Here is a 27174-nt window from a genome sequence, read left to right as displayed (position 1 = left end):
TATCATATGATAATTACCTGGAGAAATGTTCATATTAATTACAACATATTCTACAATGTTTAAAAACATTTAACTACTTATAGACATCATCTCTGAACATACAAACGTATTGCGTTGGACGTGAAAGGGATTTAGAATGCTTTTATTAGTGGTGATTAAATTGTTCTCAGTACAGTAATGAAATATTAGACAGTTTGGGCGTTTTGAAAGAATTTATGTGTTACAAAAACTAAAAGTAAAGGGTAATTATTAAATTGTTTTTAAAGAAAGCAACAGCTAGACTTATATTCTTGAGAATAAATGAAATCTTAACCCCTTATATTTCATTATGTAATCCTTTTTTACCACTACACTTCCAGTCTATTTATAAAAAAAGTAATCCTTATTTTAAACAAGTTAAAAAACAAAACTTAAAAATAATATTTTCCGCACTACACTAGTAGATGAGGATATGACGCTAATACATAGATGACATTAATAAAATTAGATAATAACCAATATTCAACCGCCATACAATGTCTTTTGATTCGGGTACAAGTACCCCATTTACAGACCCTGTGCTTTTATGTTCGTTTCGCTAGATGGCTTAGATAGACGAACCCGTCAGTTGATAGGACCCTGCAGATTGCATTTCTGATCTTCACCTGTCCGCCTCCAGTTCAGCTTTACACCTGAAGTAACTCTGACATAGTTTGGACCCATTATTATTTTGCTAAAGGCAAAATGGTCTCTCTCTTTGGCAGCATCTTACTGTTGGCATCAGTGGCATTCTCGGGCACCGTACTAGGTGACTTGGTTTTCCGTTGTCCCGTCTGCTCCGCTGAGCGGCAGGCTGACTGTCCGAAGCTTGTGACAACTTGCTTGGAGATTGTGAGGGAGCACGGCTGCGGGTGCTGTCCCGTGTGCGCTAGACTAGAGGGTGAATCCTGCGGGGTCTACACCCCAAGATGCTCTAGTGGGCTTCGCTGTTACCCAAAGCCAGACTCCGATTTACCCCTGGAAGAGCTGGTGAAGGGATCTGGAACTTGCGGACGAAGAGTAGACGGAGAAGGCACTGGGAGCCAGGAACATGGAACTGGTAGTGGTACGTACTGTATAATTTCATTTTTTTAAGAAAAAAAGTGGTATCCTTCAATTATTTTTTGTTACAGGAGTCCTGCAAGTTTATGTTTTTATAATCTGCTTCCCGTTTTTTATTACGTTATCTTCTTTTTATAAACACACGTTTATTCTCCGAGTCGACTGTAATGTACAGAACAATCTCGATAGCTATTTTCCATGCTAAATCTCCAAAATTGCTTCAACGTTTGCGTAAAGCCTGAAGATTTTTTACTTTATGGAGCAAATAAGAATTAAGACCCTTTTCGGGACAACTTTAAAAGCCTTTGGTCTTGTTACTATTCCTTACAACCTCTTTCATGTAATTGTTTCAAACAAGCTAATTGTGTTTAGCTCATTGTGTTTTTTTCTGACTCTTCTGATTTGTTTTCCACCAGATAAGTGAACTTTGTGAGATAAAAGGGGTTTTGTTGTGACTTACATTGACTCCCTGACAAAGCAGAACAGGCCTTTGAGGTGTAATGACTAGTCTAGTTTGTAAAGTGTAAATGAGCTGATTTAATTGAGCACAAATAATGCTACTAATTGATCTGAAACAGCTGCATGCATGGATCCCTAGCCAGCAGAAACAGGGCTGAGACATTTGTGTTACACAGCCAATAATAACATTGCCCACTGTGCTTTCATTTCCTAAAGCACAGATAAGAAGTTATAATATGAAAGAAAATTACTCCTCTATTTGCTTCTTTCAATTTTTCTGCTGGGATACTCAAAAATCAATTGGTTTTCTTGCATGTTTACATCATGAAACCAGAAAAAGAGTGCACTTTCTAAAGACAAACAGAGTTATCACTTTGGTCTGAACTGTTTGTTCTGTTGTGTTTTCTCAGTTTCTTCAGTGCTTTAACATTTAAATTCATTTTGGTTTACTTGTTCTTTTTTATATTTTATATAAACGTTTCATGCAATGAACAAAAGGTACCAGTAAATGGTGCATTTTATCCATATTTTAAAAGACACAGTTTTGATTGAGCAGAAATGTCATATTTTACTCCAAGGTATGACAAATTCATACTCCTGAATGAAAAAGGTTGAGCAAATCCAAATCATTTATTGGGGCTCACAACTTACCTGTAACTGGTTTTATGGAATAGAAGACATGAAATCTTGCATGTGTGTGATATATGCAAAAGACTGACCCCACTATCCTGTGGAGTATATACAAAACAAATTGTACAACTAATCATCGACCGTATGGGATGAATTAATGTAATTTACAATATCACTGACAGAGATTAGTTATTCTGTCAGTATTTTAACATAGATGTATGAATGCAGATGTGAATAAATACAATTCAATAATTGCAGGTCAGCTTTTAATTTTTGGTATTTTTATTATGCTTAACTGATATATCCAAATACAACATTATAGAACTGCACATTATTCCAGTTCTCTTGTATGTTATCAAGACTATTTTTTCCACATATCTTATTTAAATACTAATACATCTAGCAGGCCATTGATTAGCTAATGTATCTGTGTATTTAAGCCTAAAATTAAAGTGAAGGTGAGTAGTATTTTTAGAGGAGTACGAATAAACTTTATATTGCACCTTTAAAAGTAGCTTCTCAAAAAGCAGAGATGAAAGTTATACTGTTCTTAATCAAAAATAGAGGTTAAAGGAATTCTTTTAAAATTGTATTACACTTTCCTGTTACTAACAAAAGTGTCAGTCACTGTCAGTTGGCTACCTGATTGTGTGTGATGAGTCCTGGAACAGCTTTCAGCAGGGTGTACTGGTGCTGAGTTACCCACGTTAAAATGATGTTTCCATTCATCCAGCTAGGTGTCACTTGACATTTGGTTAATTGAGATGAAGCTGAAAGCAAATTTATTTTTCATCAGACATTTCTTAGTCTTTTCACAAACCATATATTTCACTGCACTCTCCCTTTGTGGTTAAAAAGGAACTGGACATATGAGGAGAAATGCCATGAGATTTTCAAATCCCAACTGTTTAATCAACTTGTGAAGGTTTGATCAATAACCTTTACTGACATTAAGAGCTGCTGTTACTAAGTTCAGTACTCTGCAAAAAGACTTTGAATGGCTGAATGACAGAACAGGTAGAAGACAATGTCAAAATCTCCCTAGCGGAGAAAGTAAATGAAGGCTGCAGGCATGTCATCCAGTCATGCCTGCCATTAGATCAAGGCCCCTGTCTTTCAAGAGCATTCTTACGAAAGATGTGTAACAGCTAGTGTACAACGACTTCTCTAAATTAAGCATCATGCAGACATCTTCACTAAAAGCAAAATCTTCCAGCCCTTTTACCAAACCTTTTAGTGGCCAGGTAATCAAGGTGGGAGCAGAACTGTTTCCAGTCATGTACTGGCTGGAATGTAGAAGTTACAAGAAGCAAACATCCCGCACTTGGATGATCATATGCAAGATAAGACACAGCTCTTAGAGGTCTAAAGATCTAAAGATGTCCACAAGGCCTACATTTTTCAGTGCAACATGGACACCATGTGGTTAGAAACTATTTTCTAGTTCTATCTCAGGTGGCCAGGAATTATATTTCAGCAAACTGTACAATGATAACATGAGACTGAAAAATGGTAACTTTAGAAGCAGAGTGTTGTGAAAGTGGTCATCAACCCTGGACTTCTTAATCTAATTGGGGACACATATACAAAACGCAGTAGAGTCTGTCTATACCAGATTGGCTTCATCAACCATCTTCAGATCCACAGATAAGGTGATAATCCAAGAAAAGACTGACAATTGACAATTGAATCTCATATTGAAAAAAAAAATAAATGAAAATTAGAAGTGGGGCAGAATGATAGGAATGTGAAACTGTAATACAATGGAGAGTTTCAACAAATCCAAATTTATCTCAGGGGCACTCCAGAACATTTTTTCTTCGAATTTCAAAATAATTATTATTGACTGTGTAGAATGCGGAAACATGAGTATAGAAAATTCGTGGTCAATAACCAATTGGGAAATAGGCACTACATCATAGTGTAGAGTGAAGGTGTAATTAAATGTATCTTCATGGAAAAAAAGTAATTTGATTGAAAAGGGTCACATCTGTCTGTAACCGAAGTTTAAACCTCTTAATATAGTTTAAGATACAGTATACAGTATATATACACTATACAGTAGTATGTAATCCAATTTAATAGTATTCCGAGTTGAAATAGATGTGATTTAATGTTTGATCTTTTACTGAATTGAGCTCTAATTGCTAATCCTGTACTAGGAGCCAATACTAGCACTGTCTCCAGGCTGCTTGGCAAGTGAGGTGCTAAAAATCAGAGAACATATTCCAGGCCAAACTCCTTCAAACAAGAAATGTGAGAAACAAAAAATAATACTGAGATTATTGTGATAAATTATGAGATCATATATTTTTGTTGCACCATCTGAAGATACAGTACATAGGTCACTAAATGATCCTAATTGACATCATATGGTACCAGCATGATCTTCAGCAGGCGAAGGCCAGTGTATTCTTTTTTCTGTACATCACATCTTTGATCTTCATCCCACCCCCACCCCCCAAACACAAACACCATTTAATTTTTCTTTCTGGATTATTTTAAAAGAAAGAAATATTATCAAAAGTATCTTGTTTCCACAATGCTCCTAGGCACTTTAAACAAAAAACAGTCACATATGCTTACGGTCTCCTTATTTATACAGCAAACTTCTCATAAGCACGTAAGAACTGAGGCACATCTCATCAACAAAAGTTGGACTTTGAAGAAACATCGTGATATGCCCTCTAATTGAGGTTTAAAGCCGTTCCAATCCATTATGTCTTCATATCTCTAGCAGAACAGAAACTTAGAATAGGGTAATGTTTTTGTTATAATTACATTAGGGACATCTGTTGAAGTTTCAAATACATTTTGTGCATACCTTTGTTTGGATAATTGGACTTCATTCAGCGTCACAGGTTATCAAAATAAAAGTAACAACATTATTGCAGACATTCAGATTTTATAAAACAAACATGATTTGAAGTTAGTGTATTGTATATGTTGTTAATATATTGTATATGTCCTTGAGCCTTCATACCAAAAACATTTCTTTATAGCTTCTCTTTCTGCTTATGACTACAGTCTCTTTTTTAACTGTGGCATTGAAAAGGACATGTATGCTTTTTTTCTGAGTCATTATGGTCTTTTATATGTTATTTTAATTGCTATATGTTTTGTGGGAAATGCTTTAAGTGTGTGCTGTAATTACTTTTCTTATAGTATCTTTTAAAGTTTATAAAGCATTAAGTAAAGACATGCTCTACCTGTCATTAGTACAACACATAAATTAGCAGCTGGTCCTACCACCTGAGTACATTAACACAATATATTTTTTTACATAGTAAATAATGGGTAAATGTAAATTAAATAAGTGTGATTTATGCTGTTATTTTTAAATACATTATTTTAATATCTTATAATATAATGTTTTATTTTTATGTATTATGTTTTAATATCATGCAACCATGGAAGATAGTCAGGATCCACAACTCACAATTTGGATTCTCAGCTGGGAACAGCACAACAGATGCCATTTTTGTGATGAGATAGTTACAGGAGAAGACACTAGAGAAAGCGAAAAAGCTGTATGTGGCCTTTCTGGACTTGGAGAAGGCATATGACCGTGTGCCCAGAGAGGTGGTGTGTTGGTGCTTGAGGAAGAAAGGAGTACCAGAAAGCATGGTGAAGTTAGTTCCATCAACCTATAGAGATGCAACTACGAAGGTGGTCACACAACGGGGAGAGACAAAAGAGTTTGAAATCACAGTTGGAGTACACCAAGGATCAGCACTAAGTCCTTTCCTTTTTATCAACATTATTGACACACTGACAGAGGAGGTAAGAACAGAAGTGCCTTGGGAACTCATCTTTGCTGATGATGTGGCACTGATGGCAGATTCAGAAGTAGAACTACAGGAGAAAGTGTTCAAATGGCAGATGAGTCTGGAAAAGGGTGGACTGAAAATGAATGCAGAAAAATCTGAAATAATGGTAATGGAGAGAAGAGGAGATAAAGTACTATGACCAATGTTAAGGAGACAAATGGAGGAAAACTGAAACAGGTTGATGGCTTTAAATACCTTGGATCTAAACTGGTAAAGGGAGGAGAAACACTGGAGGCAGTAATACAAAGAGTGAAAGCTGGATGGAACAAGTGGAGAGAAATAACTGGAATAATCTGTGACAGGAAAATTCCTAGAAAGTTAAAGTGCAAAATATACAAGACTGTGATTAGACCTGTACTACTATATGGAGCTGAATGCTTGGCAGTTGGAAAGAGGGAAGAAAACTTGATGAGAAGAACTGAAATGAGGATGTTGAGATGGATTCTGTAGATTTCAATGAAGGATAAGATCAGAAATGAAGAAATCCGTAGACGATGTAGGGTGGTGGATGTAGTTGAGAAGATGGGAGAGGCGAGGTTACGGTGGTATGGACATATCATGACGAGGGACGTTGAAAAAGGTAACAAAGAGGGTAATGGAATTTGAGGTGGAAGGTAACAGGGGAAGAGGCAGGCCTAGAAAGAGATGGATAGATTGTGTGAGAAAAGATATGGAGGTATGTGAAGTGAGTGAGGAAGATGTGGTCGACAGAGACAAGTGGAGAACAGCAACCAAAGCAGCTGACCCCAGGAAAGTCTGGGACTAAGGCTGTGAAAAAGAAGAAGAAGAAAATGTTTTAATATCATGAATTCAGAAATAATGTAGAATGGGATGCTAATAGATATTTGACAGGCATATGTAAGAGTTGCAGTTTGCTGTTTTACACGTGCACTGAAGTCATACATTTGACTTAGTTGAAAATATTTATTGCTTACACTTGTATAGCACTTTTCTGGACACTCCACTCAAGGTGCTTCACAGGTAATGGGGACTCCCCTCCACCACCCCCAATGTGCAGCATCCACCTGGATGATGCGACGGCAGCCATAGTGTACCACACATCAGCTACTAGTGGGGAGGTGAACAAAGTGATGAAGCCAAATCATAGATGGGGATTATTAGGAGGCCATGATTGGTAAAGGCCAATGGGAAATTTGGCCAGGACACCGGGGTTACTCCCCTACTCTTCGAGAAACGCCATGGGGTTTTTAATGACCACAGAGAGTCAGGACCTTTGTTTTACATCTCTTCTGAAGGATGGCGCCTTTTTACTGTATAGTGTCCCCGTCATTATACTGGGGGCATAAGGACCCAGAAAGACTGCAGTGTGAGCGCCCCCTGCTGGCCCCACTAACACCTCTTCCAGCAGCAACCTTAGTGTTTCCCAGGAGGTCTCCATCAAGGTACTGACTGGGCTCACACCTGCTTAGGTTCAGTGGGATGTCAGATGTGAATTGCAGGGAGATATGGCTGCTGGATGTATTACCTATTTAAAGCGATAGCTTAAACAGTGATGAAACAAATATTTTATTGGGCACATAGGCAGGTAAAATATAACATGATGTTCTGTATTCTAAATGAGCAAAATCATTATTAATGTATATCTACTTTACCCGTCAGTAGGATTCTGTGAAAGTGCTTAAATAGAACAGATGCACTCTTGTAATATAACATGTAGTGTTGTGTTACAATTAAGTAGTCTGTGGTTTTCACTGTTAATTTACAGTTCCAAATCATAAGGGTGACATCAGTATACAAATTGTGTTGTGGTATAGGTTAAGATTTTAACTTTCAGATTTGTAATGGGGGCTAGACAATATGGTAAGGAGAGGTGAGAAATAAACTGCATTCACTCAAATACTCGCATATGTCTGTCATTCCAGTCATTAGCTGTAGGCTACAGAATGTGTCACAAATGAAAAATCCAGATTAAAGTCCCCAGCACCTAGCAAATAGATTTGGTAATATAAATTTAGAAGGAGAGGTGCTGAAAAAAATATTTATTGTAAGATCTCTGTTCAGCCATATTTTTCTTCACAGACAATAGGAATCATAACTCAGAAGTTCCACAACAGTTGTGTCAGTTTGAAACATTGTTTTAACTTTTAACACATTTATTTTGCTTAATGCGGAACTAGCAATTTGGACCTCAACAAGCTGGTTTCTTTTTCCTTTTCAGAAAAATGCAGCTCTTACTATAATGTACAGGGTAGGTTTTTACCAATGAGATTATTATAAGTATTCAAAACTTTGATATGCAAAGTACCAAGTGAAGACCAGAGATGTTTCTTATAAAAATAAAAATATATTAGAAAGCTAATCTTTAAAAGCTTGTATTGCAATCCTAACTCAACAGCTGCTGTGAAAGATGCTGTTGTGAAATGTGAAAGAGGGAGAGCGTATAATCAACAATTATTGTTGGATTGTGAATTTGGTCATAACTGTAATAATGAATTTTTGTAGAAACCTTATACCTCTCGACACTCTTCTTACAGGGACTAGAAAACACCTCTCTTCATTGGTTTGAGACTGGGCATGTGCTTGATCAACATAAAGGCTATGTTAGCTACACATCAAAATGTAGACTTAGATGTAGAAGTAGCCAAAGACTTTAAGAATTCCACATAAGATGTTACAGCATCTTTCACAGTAATTTGATTTCATTAAATGGAATGTTAGAACAATCTGTTGGTATCTGATATCTATGGCAAAGGACTGCCTTGGCCAACCAAGCAATCCAATGTGAATCCGTCTGATTTTTACCTTGGAGTTCTAGTCTATTCTACACATTATTGATGATTTGAAGGCAGGGATTTAATGAGAACGATATTGAATTGGGAAGTACAGTGGCACGGTGGTTAGGGCCCTGGCTTCAATTCCTGGGGTGCTATCTACAGTATGTAGGGTTTGTATGTTCTCCCTGTGTTCTCATGGGTTTCCTTCAGGTGCTCCAGTTTTCTCCCACTCTCTAGACGTACTGGTAGGTTAATTGGCTTCTGGGAAAATTGGCACAGATGTGAGTGTGTTTGGAATTAATGAGAACATAGATGAAGGCAAGCCGAACAAGTTTTGAAACAGGGTATGAGCTTTCAGTGTTGAAATGTAGTTTATTTAATTTGCTTATCTTAAATGATAGAAATATTATAACTGTGAGAAATCCAATCCAATTCCAAGGTATAGATAGTGTTTCAGATGTTTGGAGGTTTCTTATCTGAATAATGCACAGAGCTCTTCTTGGCTAAGCTTCTAAGCTCTCAGGAGACACTGCATGCCAGACATTGCGGTTGCTCTTCACACTCTAGGTTTTCCTATATTTCTTTCTTTCGCTCTCTCATTTGCACTGTCTGTGATTAGAGGATCCTCCCTTATAATTGCAATACAAACCCCATGGCAGCCAATGTGCCACGGCTTGCTCCTGGCTTACTCATTCAGACACGCACACCACTACAGTTACTTCTACCTGAGGTGTCCTTAAAAGCCTGGCGGGGTGTAATTACCAGGTGAGAGGAGAGAGCCTCATTCTCCTCCTTGGGCTGTGAGTGTATGTCAAGACCTGCACATAGGCAGACCTGCGATTTAATGTGCAATACAAAGCTAGTAAGGTGGTTCAAAGATCTAGAGGAATAAAAAATTGAAGCCATTCTCTGTAGGCATTTTTTCACCCCCTGAAGACAAAAAAAGGGGATGAAAAAAGGTTTAAAACTGTCAGTCATTCCCACACAAATACTCTGCAGGGCTTGCTGTGGTTTTCAAGCTGAGTCACTAAAAGCATTCCTTACAGGGGAGGAATTCAAAACAATGGAAGGCTCAGTGCACACACATACAACATGCACACATTTCAAACAAATATGTACGTGATTAATTGTGTTATGGACTAATACTAAATAGCTTTAAAAATACATAGTATAAAAATATTTGCCCAAATTCACGATCAGTCATTTGATTGCCAGCTGAGGAGAACTGATGTGTATTAATAAGCTTTATGTTATATTATAGGTCTACACTGACATACCTGAAGATCTTAGAATTCATTTTTTGCAAGTCAAATAGATAATAATTTTTATAATTTTTTTTCTTAAATGGTGCTAGAAATTATTGGATCTCACAACCCATGTCTTTCCATTCAAAGAAAGGTGCCAGATTATTTACAGCAAATTAAAGCATATACAGTTATTGGTCTAATTCTAAGTATATATGTCAATCTTGGAACTGCCTAGTATTTTTCTTTCTAAACCCCTGGAATTGAAACTACCAATGATCAATCACTGAGTCTCACGCAGTTATGTGATGGATGAATGACATCCAGACTTTCCTCTTAAGATATCAGTCGACAGTCAAGCCATCTACCCTCTTCTCACACTCTGAACCCCATGCTGCCCACAAAAGAATTAGTATTCAATAGGTAAAAGCCCTCATTGATAACACTGCAGATCTCACAGGAACCCGATATCCCCACATGGACCACTGCCAATGATTTCTAGATCATCTGGAGGCTGACCACCCAATTGAGTCTCAGCTAATTTTGCACTAACAGAAAGTGAATTCTGTCTCACTTGCTGATGACGAAGCCCAGACTCAAAACTGATGATGTCTGCATTACTAGGCTCAGCTGATGCTTGGAATTCCACCTTCATTAGTTAAGTCACTTGAGACTTAACAGTAGACATACACACAATCAACATAATTTCTTATTATTATTGCACATAATTAAAAAAAGATCTTTGCATCGATTAATGCTTAATTGAGTGTGAAACACACTCATATACACTTGTCATTTCTAGGAACTAAATATTTACACAGCTACAGATAAGCATAATCATACATAATCAATACATACATATCTTCCTTATTTACTAAAATGTACCATGCTAAATATTGGCAATTTTGTTGCAGATTGAATCATTATGGTTGTACAGTTGCCAGTATAAACAACTAAATAAGATAATGTAAGACTACAATATTGAAACAAACAGTATTTTAGGATTTGGCAGCAGCTGAAAACCACTTCAACAGTGGGGACAGCAATATGTGAATGGGCATACTGTACATGGATTATAAAAGTCATTTCGCTTTTAGAGAAACAGAAGTGTTTAATGTGTTGTAAAACCAATCAAAGGCTCAGTTCTTCTTTAAATAAATTATTTGTATCATATTAATAATTTAAATTGCTTATTAAAAACTATATATTATATCATATATCATATAATATATTGTATGAAAATTGTGTTATAAAATGTGATGTGTATCCCTCTATGAGCATTGGGAACAAGCTTTTAACCCAAAAAAGAGTGCACTCTCTAATACAATTAAAACTCAAGAAAAACATTCTATTGTTTTTGTTTTTTGTATGAATAGCATTAAAAATGATTTTGAGATCACTCTCCTCAAGATGTACTGTATCTGATGGAACATTTGTATAATGTAGGAAACAAAAACTAATCATAAAAACAGAGGATTACATTGATGTAATGAATCAACACAAGGTTCCTCAGACTTCTCAAACTGCCTTTGTTACATTTTCAGATTTTTGACCCAGCCAAAACGTGACCATGAATTTTTATGTTTACACTGCTTCCAGTTCTGCAAAGTACAGTTTAAAATTTAACATCTTATTTCATATACAGCATAATGCGCTACAGATTGTACCCAAGGGGCTTTATTGAAACATTAGAGATATAAAGGTCTCTTTTAACTGTTCACAGTTGTAGGTTAATAATGTGATTTGTCCTTTTCTGTGGAAAATAAGGGAGCCATCTACCCATATTTTAACCTTGGACATTTGACCAGGTCATACTCTAATACTGATAATATATCAAACATTTACAGAGATGGTGCAATAGTACATGGTTGTACAACAAAATATGTATGTTTAGAATGTATACGGTACCTAATAAAATTCAAAGAACAGCTTTGCACTAACATGTATTGTTTAATGTTTGTTATGTGAAGTACTTCTTTAAATGAAAATGACTATGTTTCTGATATTGAAAAAATAAACAAAAACACAGATGATTTATCACCCCCTGACCAATATACACACATACCAACACATACAGACCAATGAATTAACCAGCAGCTGCCTTCTATCCTGACTGGTGTGATTAAAAATTCATGTAATTTAAACTGGATGTTAATTTTAGGGATAAGGGTCAGTGACTAGGAAGCAATAATAGAATGGGAGTTTGGTCTTGTTTACCATATATTTCAATTTCCTTAGTAGTATAACAAGAAATTAATGATTGTTTTATTTTAATGCTATGCTATTAGAAATGAATGGACACCAGTAATTTTAGTCTTTACAGAAAGATGGAAATGTTTATAAAGGAAATGTCTGGAAAGTTTTATGATGGTAATTTACTGTTGTCCACATTAATTTTGCTAAATTGTGTTAATTTAAAACAAATTTTAGTTTGTTCAATGTTTGATTCATACAATTAAAAAATACATAGCAAGTGTATTCTGAAGGAAGTGAACAATGTGCAATCCATTGTATTTCCCTTCAGGATCTAGCCTATGTTAAAAAAAAATGAAATGATAAGTTGTTCCTACATGAAATGTCACTTTACAGTCTGCCTGCTGATTCACAAGGAACATTTCCAAGCCTAGGAATATGATTTATAATTTCACAGAATAAGCGTTTCGTATATACATTTGTAATTATACATTAGACAAACCTGTGTGAAATATGCTGGCACAGCACATTCAGTTAAAAAACGCTTTCGGTAGGTTGCATTCGTTCCTCTAATTAACCTGCAAGTTTAAGTCCCCTTCGTCAGCAAGAAAATGGAAAGCCCTTCTTTAGCACCCGAGATTGCTTTGTGGTAACTGCTTAGAATAAGGTGCAAAGGAAAAAGAAATAGTTTCTATATTGGGTGATATTTTAACTGAGAACAAACAGAGGGGAAAAAATAAGACACTGAAGAAGAAACATTCATGCTTTATGAGAGCAAACCAGTGAGAATTATACTGACATTATTTACTTCCCACTTATTTGTTTATGCTACCACAACCAGAATGATAATGTATTTGTTACATCCTCAATACATAATAAAAGTGTTTAGAATTTCTGCACCACTTCTCTCTGACAATTTAAATTGTAGGTTTGATACCCACCTTCTGCACTACTTATTAAAGATGATAAGTTTTTCCAGGTATATTCAAACGCTATAATACAGCAGTACAACTGCCAGTGAGATTTACATAGATTTAAAATATAAGGAACATTTGAAGTATAATTAAGTACCCATTTAAATGAAAACCAAAAAAATATATACAAAACAAAGTATCCATACTTCGGTAATTTCCTTCAGTGTCCCGGCTCTTTGTTCTGTACCTGAAAAGCTAATATTTTTTCAAGAAAAGGAAGAGCACAAAGTTTAGATTTCAAACTTTTTGAGAAATGTGGCAGTGGGCTTTTTACGTTCAAAGTATTATGTGCCATCATTATACTGATAACACTAACAATGTCTTACAAGCAGCATTGGCATTCTAAAAACAGTTCAGAATCTGTGATGTAACATTTTAAACGTTTCAAACATTAATCCAATTAAGGAAATACTAATTTTTACATATAAATAGAATAAAAAAATCTAAACCAAAAATCAAAACAACACCAAGCCTGTGTATCTAACCTTAACAGATTAAGTCCCTGTTACATCCCTTGTTATTTTCTTTCTGAGTTAAGAACTTTGTTTGAAGTCTCTTGCCCTGTAGGCAGATAAGCTCACAACAAACTAAATTCACCTTTGCCTTTCTTTGTGCTGGCAAACAGATGCAAAAGGAGGCCCCATTTTAAAAACATAGAAGGCATTGATCCTGTCATATTATCCAAACATCACTTCTGGGGACACGAACCTTCAACTGAAGAATGTTTAATTGAATAAATAAAAATCCAGATAGAATAGTAACTAGCTCAGCCTTGTGCATTTCTTTTCAATTTACCATCTTTCAGTAACTTAAAGTATCCTACATCCTGAATCTCTGACTCTGACATAAAATTGTCAAGCTTTAGTTTTTTTGATGTTTTGTTTTATACTGTACAATTTTCTGTCAATAATATTCCAAGCTACTAATATTCACATAATATTTAATGGCTTGGAAAAAATGATTTAATTAGTAAAGGTATTTTTTTCTTATAAAGGTCACTAGCACTTACTGAAATGATCAGTTACAGCAATTAGCATTGTTCCATGTTGCCATGTTGCCTTCTAAACAAATTCAAACATTATACTGTACCACAAGTGAGATTTGCTAGATTTTTTCAGTAGTACGAGCGGTCACAGAAAGAACATCAAAGTAATGTTTTGAGGTAAAACTTGCATTAACTTCTTCATTTCAGCATATGTATTTTTTCCACTGATTCCATTTCTCCTCTAGCATTTCCCTTACAAGTTTTATGCAATCCTAAACGCTGTTGTGCTAGCAAAAAACCTCAATTTATATTGTTTTAATAGAAGAACTGCTGATTTTTTGGTACAAAGTTGTGAAAGTTGCCATTTTAGTATGAATTCAAGAATTGCTCATTTCCTGAGGGTAGTTCAATGGGACTATGGAAGATTGTTTAATTGTTAATGCTTAACCAAAAAAGTAAACTATGGAGGAATTCCAGTCAATGTCTTCTTTTAGTTTTCCACTGGAGAGGGTTATGTCTGAGGTTCAGGAAGGGCATGGACCAAATTCTCATTCACTGTGTATGGTTCAACTAACAAAAAATTCACTCTCCTTACCTCAAATAACAAACTCTAAGTTAACTTAGCAGGTTAACTTAATCTTTAAGCAACCTAGAGGCTGCAAAAAACAACACATTGCCTGACTCTTTTCTAAACAGCACAATCAAATCTGTTAATATATTAATTATTCAACATTATCATGTTGAATCAAGTTTGTGGATCCCTACCTTTGCATTGTTGGTTTGCATCCCCAGTTTCCTTAATTCATCTGACACAAAATCTGATTTCTCTTTTTTATATAAAAACCTTTTCTGCTTTTGCTTCTACTAATCCCACCAATATTTATATCCAGTTTATTTTTATATCCAGGAGGTGACGTTAGGGTGCACTTTTGTGTGTTTTTAAAGGACATTTGCTAATTATTTATGAATGTAGTAGCTAGCTCACATCTTCCATTTCAGCTAAAATAACCAGGAACAGATAAGGAATATGAGTGTGTTAAAAGCTTAGACCAGTTAATTTTGACTTCACTCTCAGACATTTGATTTTGTGGAGAGACATTTAATGTAGACAAATGATAACCTCTAATAACGGACCTCCATAATAAATATGGAGGACAGTAGACAGTCACAAAAACAGGACATGAAACCCTAATGAATGCAACTGCTTTTCCCATCAGCCTTTGAATATGAATCAAGAAGAGCAGTGCCTAAGAATGTAGTATATTTAAATGATTTATCTGCCACACAGCAAAACATGTTTTTACTGTCTCTCACAGTTTGTCTTGTGTTGTAGACTGTAGACGTACACGGTTTACAGTAATGTATTTTCACATGTGCTGTAATTAGAAATGTATCAGTATAACTTTGAAACACTTTAGATACTAATATCCAAGGGAAAAAAGCATATGATTTGAATTTGATGGTGAGGTAAGAGCAAAACCACTTCTATATGCAGCTATGTCCACTGTACATACTGTACATATACAAATAATAATCATTTTCTATTCTGCACGCTTTTAAATTTCACTATAAACCTAAAATGTTTTCCTTTCGACTATTAATGTCACAGAACATAAAATTCATGGGGGATTCTTGTACCTGAAATCACATAGCATTTGTCCTTACCTTCTTTCCTAACACCCTTTGTGCTCTCAGTCAGCTCATACCAGTAACCAGATAATCTGGTTCCACAGTTCTTCTTGTCCACAATAGCCTTACCCATGAGCATCATGTGTGTCTAGCAATCTAATGTATCCATTTCTTACAATACGTGCCCATCCATTTACATTAGTAAAATAGGAAGATGACTGCCCAACCATTTCAGGTTTCAGGTAGCCATGTCAGGGACATAGTTTTACATTTCCCAACCATGATTACACTAACCTTTATGTCTGTGTCCTTTCAAAGGGACATACAGGATTTCAAAGAGTCGTATTCCAGAAAGATATCAGAAAACAATCTCTTTAATTAAATACGGTTCACATCTTTCCCCACTCCCAATAATCAATTTATGTCTTTCTAAATCTCTTGATTCAGTTACATATTTCTGCATTTTTTTAAACTCATCTTTCAAATTTTCATATCTTTAGACCCTCTTTTTCTCCTCACCTTTTCCATTGTCAAATTGTCTGTTGTTTTCCTTTCAATGATAAATCCTTTATTACTATGCATACATGCAAAGCATGTTTTTTTCTTTTGTTTTTAGCACAACATTTTAATAAATAAAATGACTTTATATTTCTTCCTGTAATAAATGCTAGCTTGTAAGAAGACCATTAAGGGTTAAGGTGGTATTAAGTGTAAGAATATGTAGAAGTCACACAAAATATGAGATATATGAATATTTATTTTTGTCTATCACTGTTTTAGAAAGTAGAACCATCTAAAAAGACTTCTAATACTGCTTTGCATATATTTAAGTGGGCAACCACAAACAGCAGTTTTGCCTTTATTGATGCTCATCTGAGGCAGGCCAAGGAAATATAAATGAAGACAATGGATACTTATAATTATATAAAATGACAGATGTCTGGTGCAAAACTACCTGCTAACAAATTTTGAAACGAGGCAAGTTCTGAAAATATTGCTTATTGCTTGGAAAGTTAGACACTATTCTTATCCACTTTCTCCCCATTTGGGTGTGAAGTATAAAACCACAGTTCTTGGCTGGACAGTGTACTAGGAATTCATTCATTCTGATAGCTTTGTTTGTGCTTACACACCTTGATGACATCAGTGTAAGCCATTTCAATTATTGTTTAGGACATAATGCTGCTGTATCTATTTTTGTGTAGATAAGCAGATGTCTATTTGTGTGCTCAGGTTGCTAAAACCAGACAGGGGTACAGACGATAAAACCAGACAAAAGAATGTTAGCCTTTATTACTCAGCAAGCAAAATCTAAACTTTATTCTGGGGGACAAATATTATCCCCTTACTTTTGTCTATTGCACATTTATGAGCAATATTTATATTTCCACATTTATGAGCATATCCAGAAATGTCTGTGTCTAGCATAGAAGGAAACACCTGCAGCAATTGTTGTTAGTTACTGTCAGTCCATGTTGGGTGCTGTTTATAAAAGTTACCAAGTCAGTTTAATTAGTTTGCCCTAACCTGTATTTCGTCTTTCACAGCAACATCATAAAGGTTGCTGAAAAAAGTGTTTTCACTAGATCTTCTACTGCAGGGATACCTCTGAAGACTTGTCTTTCAAGTAAAGGGAGTTACATATTAAAGCACTGAGAATAGTTTTGCAAGTTACTATTTTCAAGACAGTTTGTATTTGTGATACGCTAAGTAAATGTACTTTAATTGTAGAGCCAATGTTTTGGTATTTGTACAGATATATAAAGTATATACTGTATAAAAGTATATAAATATATAAATAATACATTTATTAAGTCCCCAATGGTGGGGGGCTGACCTGATGCGGCAGCGGTGAGGGTGCCCACGTGAACCCTGAAACGTTACAATATGCTTTTCACAAAGGAACATTGGTATTAACTTCAGAAAATTGAAGAGTTTACTTAAAATTAAGCAAGCAACAATTAGCCAGGTCCTTTTAAAGGAACAAGGGAGTGTATAGATTAGATAAAACATACTTGTGATCATATATACCCAGTTTAAGTATGTGCAGTTGAAACACTAACAAGATCTGAAATTTAACCATGGTTATGCATGGAGATATTTACATGCTGAGTGAAGCCAAAGCGTACGGAATTTGTTTTTTACAGAACTCATGTTTATTAATCACAAAAACCTCTGAAAGTCAGCCTGAAATGCTTCAATACTTGTTTTAGAAAGAAATCATAATATGCAATTGTAAAACGTGAGTTACTTCAGTTAATCAGTTTTGCATTTTTCTAAGCATCAATGATTATATTATACAGCAGGTCGTCCACATCAAAATACATTATCAAGTGGGTTCAGTTGTTTAAACTGATATTTGAAAAGAGCACTGAAATGTTTTCAGAGTATCTGCTGTCCCCTTTGAAGACTACTTGGCAAGTGATAACTGATTTTCTAAATATATTCCACAGAGAAGAGGGAGAGAGCAATTTTCTGTACTGTCAGAAAATTTCACCGTGTAATTAAGAGCTAAACTCTTTAATTCAGAACCTTTCAAAGCAGTAATGATTTTGAAGAACATCTGTTATCTTGTCCTGTAACACAATGTTACGGTATTTTGTAGAGGTAACCGCTACAAATTATTAATTGCTTGTACATATTAGTGCTTAAAGTTTGAAGCTTTTGAAAATTATTCTTAATATGCTAACCAGTTCAGACGTTTTACACCTTTTTGAACAAATATCTCTCTGTCAGAGATCTGTTTAGCTCATTTGACTAATAATTGATTTAAGGATCCCATTTAAACCAGACAGCAAGGATACTTGTTGTTCTTTGTATAAAGAAGTGTGTCCTGTTCCCAGCCTTTTCTGTACTTTCTACTTGTACCTTTGGGTATTGAGATATTAAACTGCTTCACCTAAGCTTCAGTAGTTCATATAATCCCTGCTCCAAAGCTCCGAACACCTCCTCTTCTTCTGTTCCCCTCTTTTTGTAAAAGCGGGAGTAAATACTTTTTTTATGTAAGGTATTGGTTAGAGTAAGTCAGTCATAGTGATTTATTACCCATTGTGTTGGCACATTGGAAATTAGCTACATTTTTGCCATATAATGCATAGCTTAGTTACATGGTTAAAAAACCCATTTAATTCCTAATATCATTTTTTTTCTTAAATAGCAGAAATGGTGGACCACTCAGAGGTGAGCCTGACGGACCACCAGCCTGAAGAGAGGAGCACAAATGGTCAATGGTTGAGTCCAAAGGATATTGCAGTTCGACAGCATACCAAAGGGCTAAGCCTTAAGATGCACACAGGAAACAGACTACAGGATGAACCCAAAAGGCCTCGTTTGAAACCTGTCAGTGTAAACTGTGCTTACTAACTAAAAACACATTAAAGCAGTAAAGGATTTTGTTTGTGATAATTTGCTTAGACATTTAAGTGAAGCAGATTTTTCTCAATAACCGTTTTTAGTATGAATGAAAATAGGACTTGTTTGTGGGGGTTGGGGTTATTTTGGATAGAGGATAAAATTACTTGTTTGCAAAATTAGGTTACAAAATCTTTCACCAAACTAAAAACAATAGGATAGAAGTGTATCATTACATAAACCATGGAAAATGTGGTATAGAGACTGTAGTTTTAAGGTAGATCTTCTCCTTTGTTGAGGCAGAGGATAGTTTATAACAAGATCATTGCTTAATGTACTTAGTACTGTAGTGCCCTCTTCTGGTACAGAGCAATTATATTTTTTTATAATAGTCAGATGAATATGTCTGAAGACTTTAATTAATAACAGACAAAAGTCTAAAAAAACTGAAAATAGTAGTAAACTTAAAAGACCATGTTGACTGATTTCTGTTTTAATGTAATGACTCTTCAGAATCAATTCTGAATGAATATTCTTGCTCTGCAGAGTCAGTGCCAACAGGAGCTGGACCGAGTTCTTGAACGGATCTCAAAAATGCCCTTCAGTGATGAAAGGGGTCCACTGGAGTACCTGTATGCACTTCACATCCCCAACTGTGACAAACAAGGGCTCTACAACTTGAAACAGGTGACACTCTTCAATTATATTTACCTTCAATTTATTTCATGTATAACTCCAGGGACTCAATTATAAAACCTTCTGAAAATTAAATGAAACCAGTTTGTCCCATGTCTCATTTTAAAAATTGAGGTTCACTAATCTTTGATCACTGATGTTTTTTTAATCTTGAAACTTAGTGTCATAGTGTGAGTTTGGCAAGGAGAAAATAATTATTAGAATGTGCAAGTTATATTTGTAATACTGTTTGCTCATGGAGACATCAATAAATCAAATTTAAAGTGTAATAATTTGCAAGTCATCATTTTATTCCTGTAATAATTTGTAATTCCTGTAAATTCTGCTTTTCCATATCCATGCCTTTTTTAGAAAAAATACTGTTCAGACAAATGGAGTATATACTGTTGAGTATATAATATCCCTAATTAAGCTCTTGTATTTCTCCTGTGTTTCAGTGCAAGATGTCTGTAAATGGCCAAAGAGGTGAGTGCTGGTGTGTGAACCAGCACACTGGAAAGCCGATCCCAGGATCTCCTGTGGTGAGAGGGGACCCCAGCTGCAAGCAGTACATCACTGGGCTTCAGACCCAGCCTCCTATGGCCTCTCAAAAATAACCCTCCTGAGAAAAAGTGCTGGAAATTCTAAAAGTTATGGAGTACCAGGATTTGAAGCAGTTATACAAGTTACAGATGTATGTTATAGTTTTGTTTGGAACATATAAGTCAAACCTCCATGATATCACAAGAAAAAATAAAGAGCAGGGAGACATGGCAAAGGCAAATGTATGCACAAAATCAAGTCACAAAAATAAACTAGAAATAATTTTTTAAGGGTACAAAATTGGCTGTATTTTATAGATACAGAGTACATTACAAGCAACATATAATTTTTTTTAGATCTCCTTTTTAGTATTGCAACTAGTTTTCTAGCTATTTAAGGCAATGTAGTCCTTCATTTGTTCAGCTGCTGTTGTTCAGGCCCAGTTCCATTTTTATTTATTCAACTTTTCCTTTGGCAATTCAGGCTGTCGCAGAAAAAGAAAAATCTTTAAGATTGGAATAGTTTTGTTATTGAAATATAACTATATGTTGTCTTTCATCACTGCACCTCACTCCACTCCTTTCTACCAAGATGGTTTAATCTCACTTTGCTGTCAACATCTCTTCTACACATTGCAGTTCTCCTTTCGGTACTAGTGTACAGAACTCGACACTGTTATTGTGCCAATGAATAGCACTGCCAGATTTGTCACTGAGCCTTGTGTTAAAGAATGAATGCATGATTTTTTGGCGGCTAAAATAACCCTGTTCTCCAAGCCCTTCTGCACTATAAAGAACCATGTGGCATTATCTAGGGGAATAACTAATGAAGTGCTGACAGATAGCAAGATTAGGAGAAAGCGATTGACATTGACAAATGTGATATTAAGTGGGTTTGACTATATAAAAAATTGTATGTTTGCATATATATGCGTGCAATGCTGACTGACTGTACAACACCTAGCTCTGTTATACATATTTCCAAGTAATGATGGAGAAGCCACCCACACGTTTGTGCCCAGAACATCTGAAAACAATGCCAAGTACTGCACAAGTTCAATGATCTTGATAGTAGTTGATGGCCAATGTTTTTAACATATATGAATAGCAGGTCTATCTGCTGATTTTAGATAGTGTAACAGAAGGCCTTTACTATAATATTTAGGTTTTGACACCTTACAAGGTAGCACACGTGCACATATATACTCAGTTGATTAGGAAAAATGCCTTTAGTTAAGACCCCATAAAACACAAATACTCTATTCATTACATTCTATTCATTACCAAAGAACTTCGCAAATGGCTAATACATTGTTTCTTTGATTTTAGTTGGTAATTAACTAGAATAAATGTGATTTACCAGCATTGAATCTCTAAAATATGAAATTGTTATCTTATAGATTTGATTCATGTGTATGTAATTCACTGTAGTTTGAGTTTAAATTAAAAAATCTCTAATGTTTATTCACATTGAACAATTAATTCTGGTGTGGGTGGACTCATGTCCCAAATTATAGTTTGAACAGGAGCCACAGAGGTGTATTATTTGCTTTTTGGTGCATCCAACTGTCACTCAAAGCATTTTTAAAATGAGAATACAAAAATGTTTTTTTTTAATACAATAACAAAGAAAACTATAATAATCCTGTACAATTCATCTGGGGAAAACAAAATAAAAACAAAGTGCTTCTATGCATATTTACAAAATGCAATTTCTTTTTAATTTGAAAAAAGAGAATGTAGACAATGATTGTCTTTTAAAACAAAGTGAAATTTGTAATTCTATTACAAAACAACAGAAGTAGAATAAATGATCTGAAAACTTGTAGAAAATCACTTAATTAAACACATAAGCATTTTCCTTGAGTTTTGTATAATGAGTCTTTTATATATTATCATTTAATCCAATATTTTATTGAAAATGTTTTCAAACAATTAGACATTTTCTTGATTTTTATTTTAATGTGACCTAAGTGTTATTAATGAGTGGAATATACAGTATATATATATCTCTCTAATGTGATTTCCTGATGCAGATTTATACATTTTATACTCATGTCGAAAGGTGCCTTGATTGCAACCACTGACCTAAACTCCTGCCTGGAAGCTGGATAAGATTTTTTTTGCCAAGATGAACAAATTCTTTTCAAAATTAATAGTTTTCAATTTCTAAATGATCAGTCCTTCTTTAACCCTTTTTTGAAGAGTAGTTGTTTAATGGAATTGACATTCAGTGCCATAAGACCTGTACTAACAAATTTATGTCTTTTACATGTGTGTCTGCTGAATCACCACTAGAGCACAATTTTGTGGAGGAAATGTTGCCTCTGTTTTGTTTCTTTCTTTGAATTCCAGCTCAGAAAAAACTTATTTCTTCCTTGTTTACCAATAAATATTTGGAACATTTATTTCTTTCTTCATCCGTCTCTTGTTTACAAATTAACCTTTGGCTTTTGTTTTAACCATATGCCTTCTTAATTAGAACCTTCAAAAGAACCTTGCAATACATAGTGTTTAGAAACCTTTCTGTGTTTTTACTAAAAGTATGTTAGAAGCCTTTAACTATGGTCTTAAAAGGCTAGTGTCATATTTATAAATTCTGAAACTTTTCATATCAAAATGCTGAGTTTCATATTTAAATAATGACACAGAAATGTCAAGTAAACTTGATTGTTAACTCAGTATGTTTATTTTAGGCATAATTTGGTTGTTTGATAAACTCACAAATTTCAAATTGAAAGTTTCAAATTATTCCTAAAAATATTCAATGCAGGCTAAATGAAATAAAAACACAGTACCATCCGAATGTATTAGAATAAGTCTTTCATTCCAGTTTTCATAAAACCTCTTTCATGAATTAAATTTTCATTATATCTATTTCAGAGAGTTCACAGAAGAAGAACGAAACCACAGGTATAATTACTAATTGACCAAGACTGGATCAGCCAAGAAAAGTATCCTAAGCTGAACATAGAAATTATCAGTTGTCATGAAAAAGTCTAAAACAACTGTTGGTGACAGTTTCTAGCTTGCAGAGGTAATGGTATTAAAATTGAAAGTCTGAAGAAGAATTATAAAGGTTACACTACAATATATAAGCCTCTCATCAGTGCAAAAACCAGAAAAGCCAGATTAGAATTTACATGAAAGTCCAAAGTTTTTTTTTTAATGGCTGTTTGGCGGATGTACTGTATAAGATATTACTTTTGCAAAGTGTTGGAATGTTAAAGTGTGGTGAAAGAAGGGAGCTGCAGAGGTCCCAAAGAGGACCACCTCATCATGGAACTGGTTCACTCATTTTTTGAAGAAACTAATGGTGAAGCAGAATCAATGCTGATGTTTACTGAAACCTGTAAATGTCTGCTTATGTAGAAGAAAATGCTTTCATATAATTGGGTGGCACTTCAGGATTTGGGATGTCAATGATTCAAAACATATGGCCAATGAAACCAGATTAATCAGGAGAAAAAAGATGAAAATGTTCGGAAATGGACTTGCCCAGATATAAATCCAAATTGAGCATGCATTCTACATGCTGAAGACACAATTGAAGTCAAAACACCCCAAGAATAGACAAAAACTCAAAGTGGCTTCAGCCAAAGATTACTGTGAACTCAGGGAATTTGGTGAGCTCAAGGGACTGCAAACAAGAAATTATTACCTCAAGTGCAAAGCCAAGCAACCAAATTCAGTTTCTATACTTGTAAATGTACTTAAAGTGAATGTGTGTGCATAATTATGGTAACTTTAAATCACTGGGTTGAACACAGTCTGGTTTTGTTCTAATAGGATTAAATAATTGCATGGAATTACCCAAAATAAAGCATATTTTAGACTGCACTTAGTCATCATATCATCACAATTACAAATAACTGAGAAGCAAAACTCAGTTTTCACTTTGCTGTCCCAATACTTTAGGAGGGCATTGTGTCTTACCCATTTGGATTGTGACCACCTAATGTTCTGTGACCACAGATAATATGTAAGCTGTGTAAAAGAATAAACTGAAGACAGAAGAAGGTTAGACAATTGTTGTTGCCTAGAAGTTTGCCTAGTGTGAGAAATTAAAGACTTAGTCCAAGTCCAAGTGCCTTTCACTGGGCTGTGTCTTTTTACCCAGCTGCAAAGCTCCCATAACTGAAGACAAAATATATTGTTCCAGAATAATCTTATCTAGTATTTCCTTCTTTGATTTCCCCTTTGAACATAATCACTTCCATTCCCGGTCTTTTAGCAAGCTGCATACTTCCCTTGGTGAATCACCTGACTGGACTTTGGTCTTATAAAACTACTTTCTTTACCTTTTTGGACAGAAATCCATTAATTTTCCTGAATGGCAGCTTTCATTAGGCCATACTTTTTTAAATCTTTAGTACTCAACCTAAGGTAAGCTACTGTACTTTGCCCATGAGCAAATGCATTATTGTAATCATGGACACTCCATTCTGGCTCAGTTTTCCAGATTTCTTTTTTTAACTTCAAAAATAAAACCACTACTCCCATGTATATACAGTACAGTATGCTAAGTACAGTCATGCTCCACCACCCAGAGAATGGAGAATGAGCTATCAATTTGTCTGAACTGTCAAAAATTTCACCACCATGTAGATGACGTAGGGGGTTGCCAGTGAGGCATACACAACTAGATCAGACTGGAAAGCTCCAGGAAAGAAAACAAGGAACAATAATCCATGATAGCCTCACTTTTGAAAATCCAATGGGAGAGAAACACATCTGGATAAATGCTATGAAATTCATTGTGATGAACTAACAGCTCCAGTGAGGCATCTTTCTTGTGAGCATTTGTTTCCTCCTGATTACACCAAAAGAAAAGGTATGGTCTACTCTCTAGGAAAAAGTCCAATCAAGTAGGTGATCCAGAGAGTAAGTCTACTTAAAGGACAATGCAATAACAAAAAGTACTGCTCAAAGTTGGAAGAATCATGACAAAGTCCATATGTAATTTTTACCTTGGCCCTGCCAAGTGCTTTACTGAAATTACTGCCTTAACAGCCTTGCATCATCACCATTATATCACCAATTGAAGAAGATTAATGATGGTTTTGGACACCAGCAGTAACTTTTTTATGGAAATAAACCATAATTGTAAGTTTGATTGACTACTTGATTGCCACCCATTGTTTAATCCTTGGTCTCCATTAGCCAACCAAACTTGCATGATACTGTTTTGTCTCATGCATGACATACCTACAGTATGTAAGAAAAAAGGCAGCCACACAGTGTTCTGTTTAACTGGCATGAAAGCATCTTTGATAATAGTTCTGAAGGGAGTAGAATTACAGGGGTTTGATTGGGGGGGTATTTTAGTATTGTAACAGATATGGTGACCTCGTTGTAACCTAGTTCTCACCAAGTAGACCCAAACAGTTCGCTAAAAGGCTCCTGGTAAGCTGAGAGAAATCACAAAATCTCACTACAGCATCACCCTTTTAGAATTCATATGCTATTTCCTTTGTTATTTTATTTAATAAAATGTTTATCAATAGAACCTTATTTATCCTTTGAATTATCTACTTATAATATATAAGGGTGTATTAGGCTCCTTGTAAACAATAAGATATTTCTCCTTTCCTACTCTATGTTTGCAGGATAGTTGGCCTAACTGCCTTAAAAAGTTGTCTTTGAGTGCTGCTGTTTCTCCATTGTAGTTGTTTTACTTTTTTAGGTCCATTGGTCCTTCATGCTGGTGGAGAATACTTCAATATTTATGTATTTTATTTTTCTATGGAAAATAAAAAATAAAATTGTTCATAAAAAGCACTTATATAAATGGAAGCTTGTGACAGGATAGCCTGTTTATGAAATGTTAAATACTCCAAGACCTCTCCTGTACCCTTCCTTATGTGATAATTATGAAGTGTGAGTGGTACATACCTCCTCCTTATCCCCCAAATCACTGCAGTGCTCTCTTATTCTTGGGAGTACTGCATTGTTTTGTGATGCTTGAACTCTGGGAGGAAGATGATCACTGGAAGACTGTTTGTTGTATTATTTTGAGGAAAATAAATTCCTTTTTTGTTTGAGCATTCAGAGTGTCTTTTGTCGAAGCCAGGAACAAGTCACTTGGCCACTGACAAAGATATACCCAGAAAGAAAACTCAACACAAAAATAGTAGGCAAGCAGTTTGTACTGGGCTGAAGAATAGGTGCATTGTAAGACACAAATGTGATGATTTTCAGAAACTTTCTTTTACACTGTATTCTACTTCATGATCTTGACAGCTCTACGATTAAAACCTTTTTCCAAAACATTGGTACTGAACCTATAATAGTTCATATTAACTGTAAATAAATATATTTGAAGATTATGTGATTGACTTTATGAAACTGCTTAATGAACCTTGGAATTGGTCATTCAAATAGTAATATATTAGCATAGTACAATGTGATTAATTCTCAGACACTGAAAGTAGACAGTGGAATTTAACTAACTTTAAATACTGATTTTCAACTATTTCTAACTTTAGAGCTCCGAATGTAGTAAAAATGTGGAATTAATATTGATAGAATGAATTCTGTTTTAACTGACATACAGTATGCTGTGTATATCACTACAGTGAAACATGGTGATTTGGAATTGTGGAAAATCAACACAAAATGACAATTTTGTTATCTAAAGTCAAACATTCTAGCGATTCTGCAAATGTTCATCTCATAAGTGAAAGAAAAATGGGGAGGTAACTAACATTTTAGAAGCTGCCAATGCATTCTTATAAGACCCTGGGGAGGGCAGACACCAGGTACATACAAGGGCAGATGACTGCAGAGCCTTAAAAACATGGAGTAAGAATGACAAAGACAATAGGATGAAGCTATAAAAAGGTCA

The 27174-nt window shown here is 35.0% G+C and overlaps 1 protein-coding gene across 2 annotated transcripts; it reads left to right on the top strand.

The window, feature by feature from the left end:
* The first annotated feature begins 596 nt into the window (after positions 1–596).
* LOC102698298 (insulin-like growth factor-binding protein 2-A) lies at positions 597–22735 on the top strand. 2 transcript variants are annotated; one of them, XM_015359102.2, is made up of 4 exons: positions 597–1084; positions 18920–19098; positions 19657–19797; positions 20244–22735. In XM_015359102.2, exons 1-4 carry the CDS (start codon positions 724–726, stop codon positions 20400–20402), a joined length of 840 nt encoding a protein of 279 aa, XP_015214588.1. In that variant the 5' UTR covers positions 597–723; the 3' UTR covers positions 20403–22735. The 2 variants fall into 2 exon arrangements, with proteins under 2 accessions (XP_015214588.1, XP_006636701.1); XM_006636638.3 differs by having other exon boundaries at positions 600–1084; positions 18917–19098.
* Positions 22736–27174: the final 4439 nt, after the last annotated feature.

This window comes from Lepisosteus oculatus, chromosome 12, assembly GCF_040954835.1.
Source record: "Lepisosteus oculatus isolate fLepOcu1 chromosome 12, fLepOcu1.hap2, whole genome shotgun sequence".
In the NCBI taxonomy this organism is placed as follows: domain Eukaryota; kingdom Metazoa; phylum Chordata; class Actinopteri; order Semionotiformes; family Lepisosteidae; genus Lepisosteus; species Lepisosteus oculatus.
This window is presented reverse-complemented; position numbering and strand designations above follow the sequence as displayed.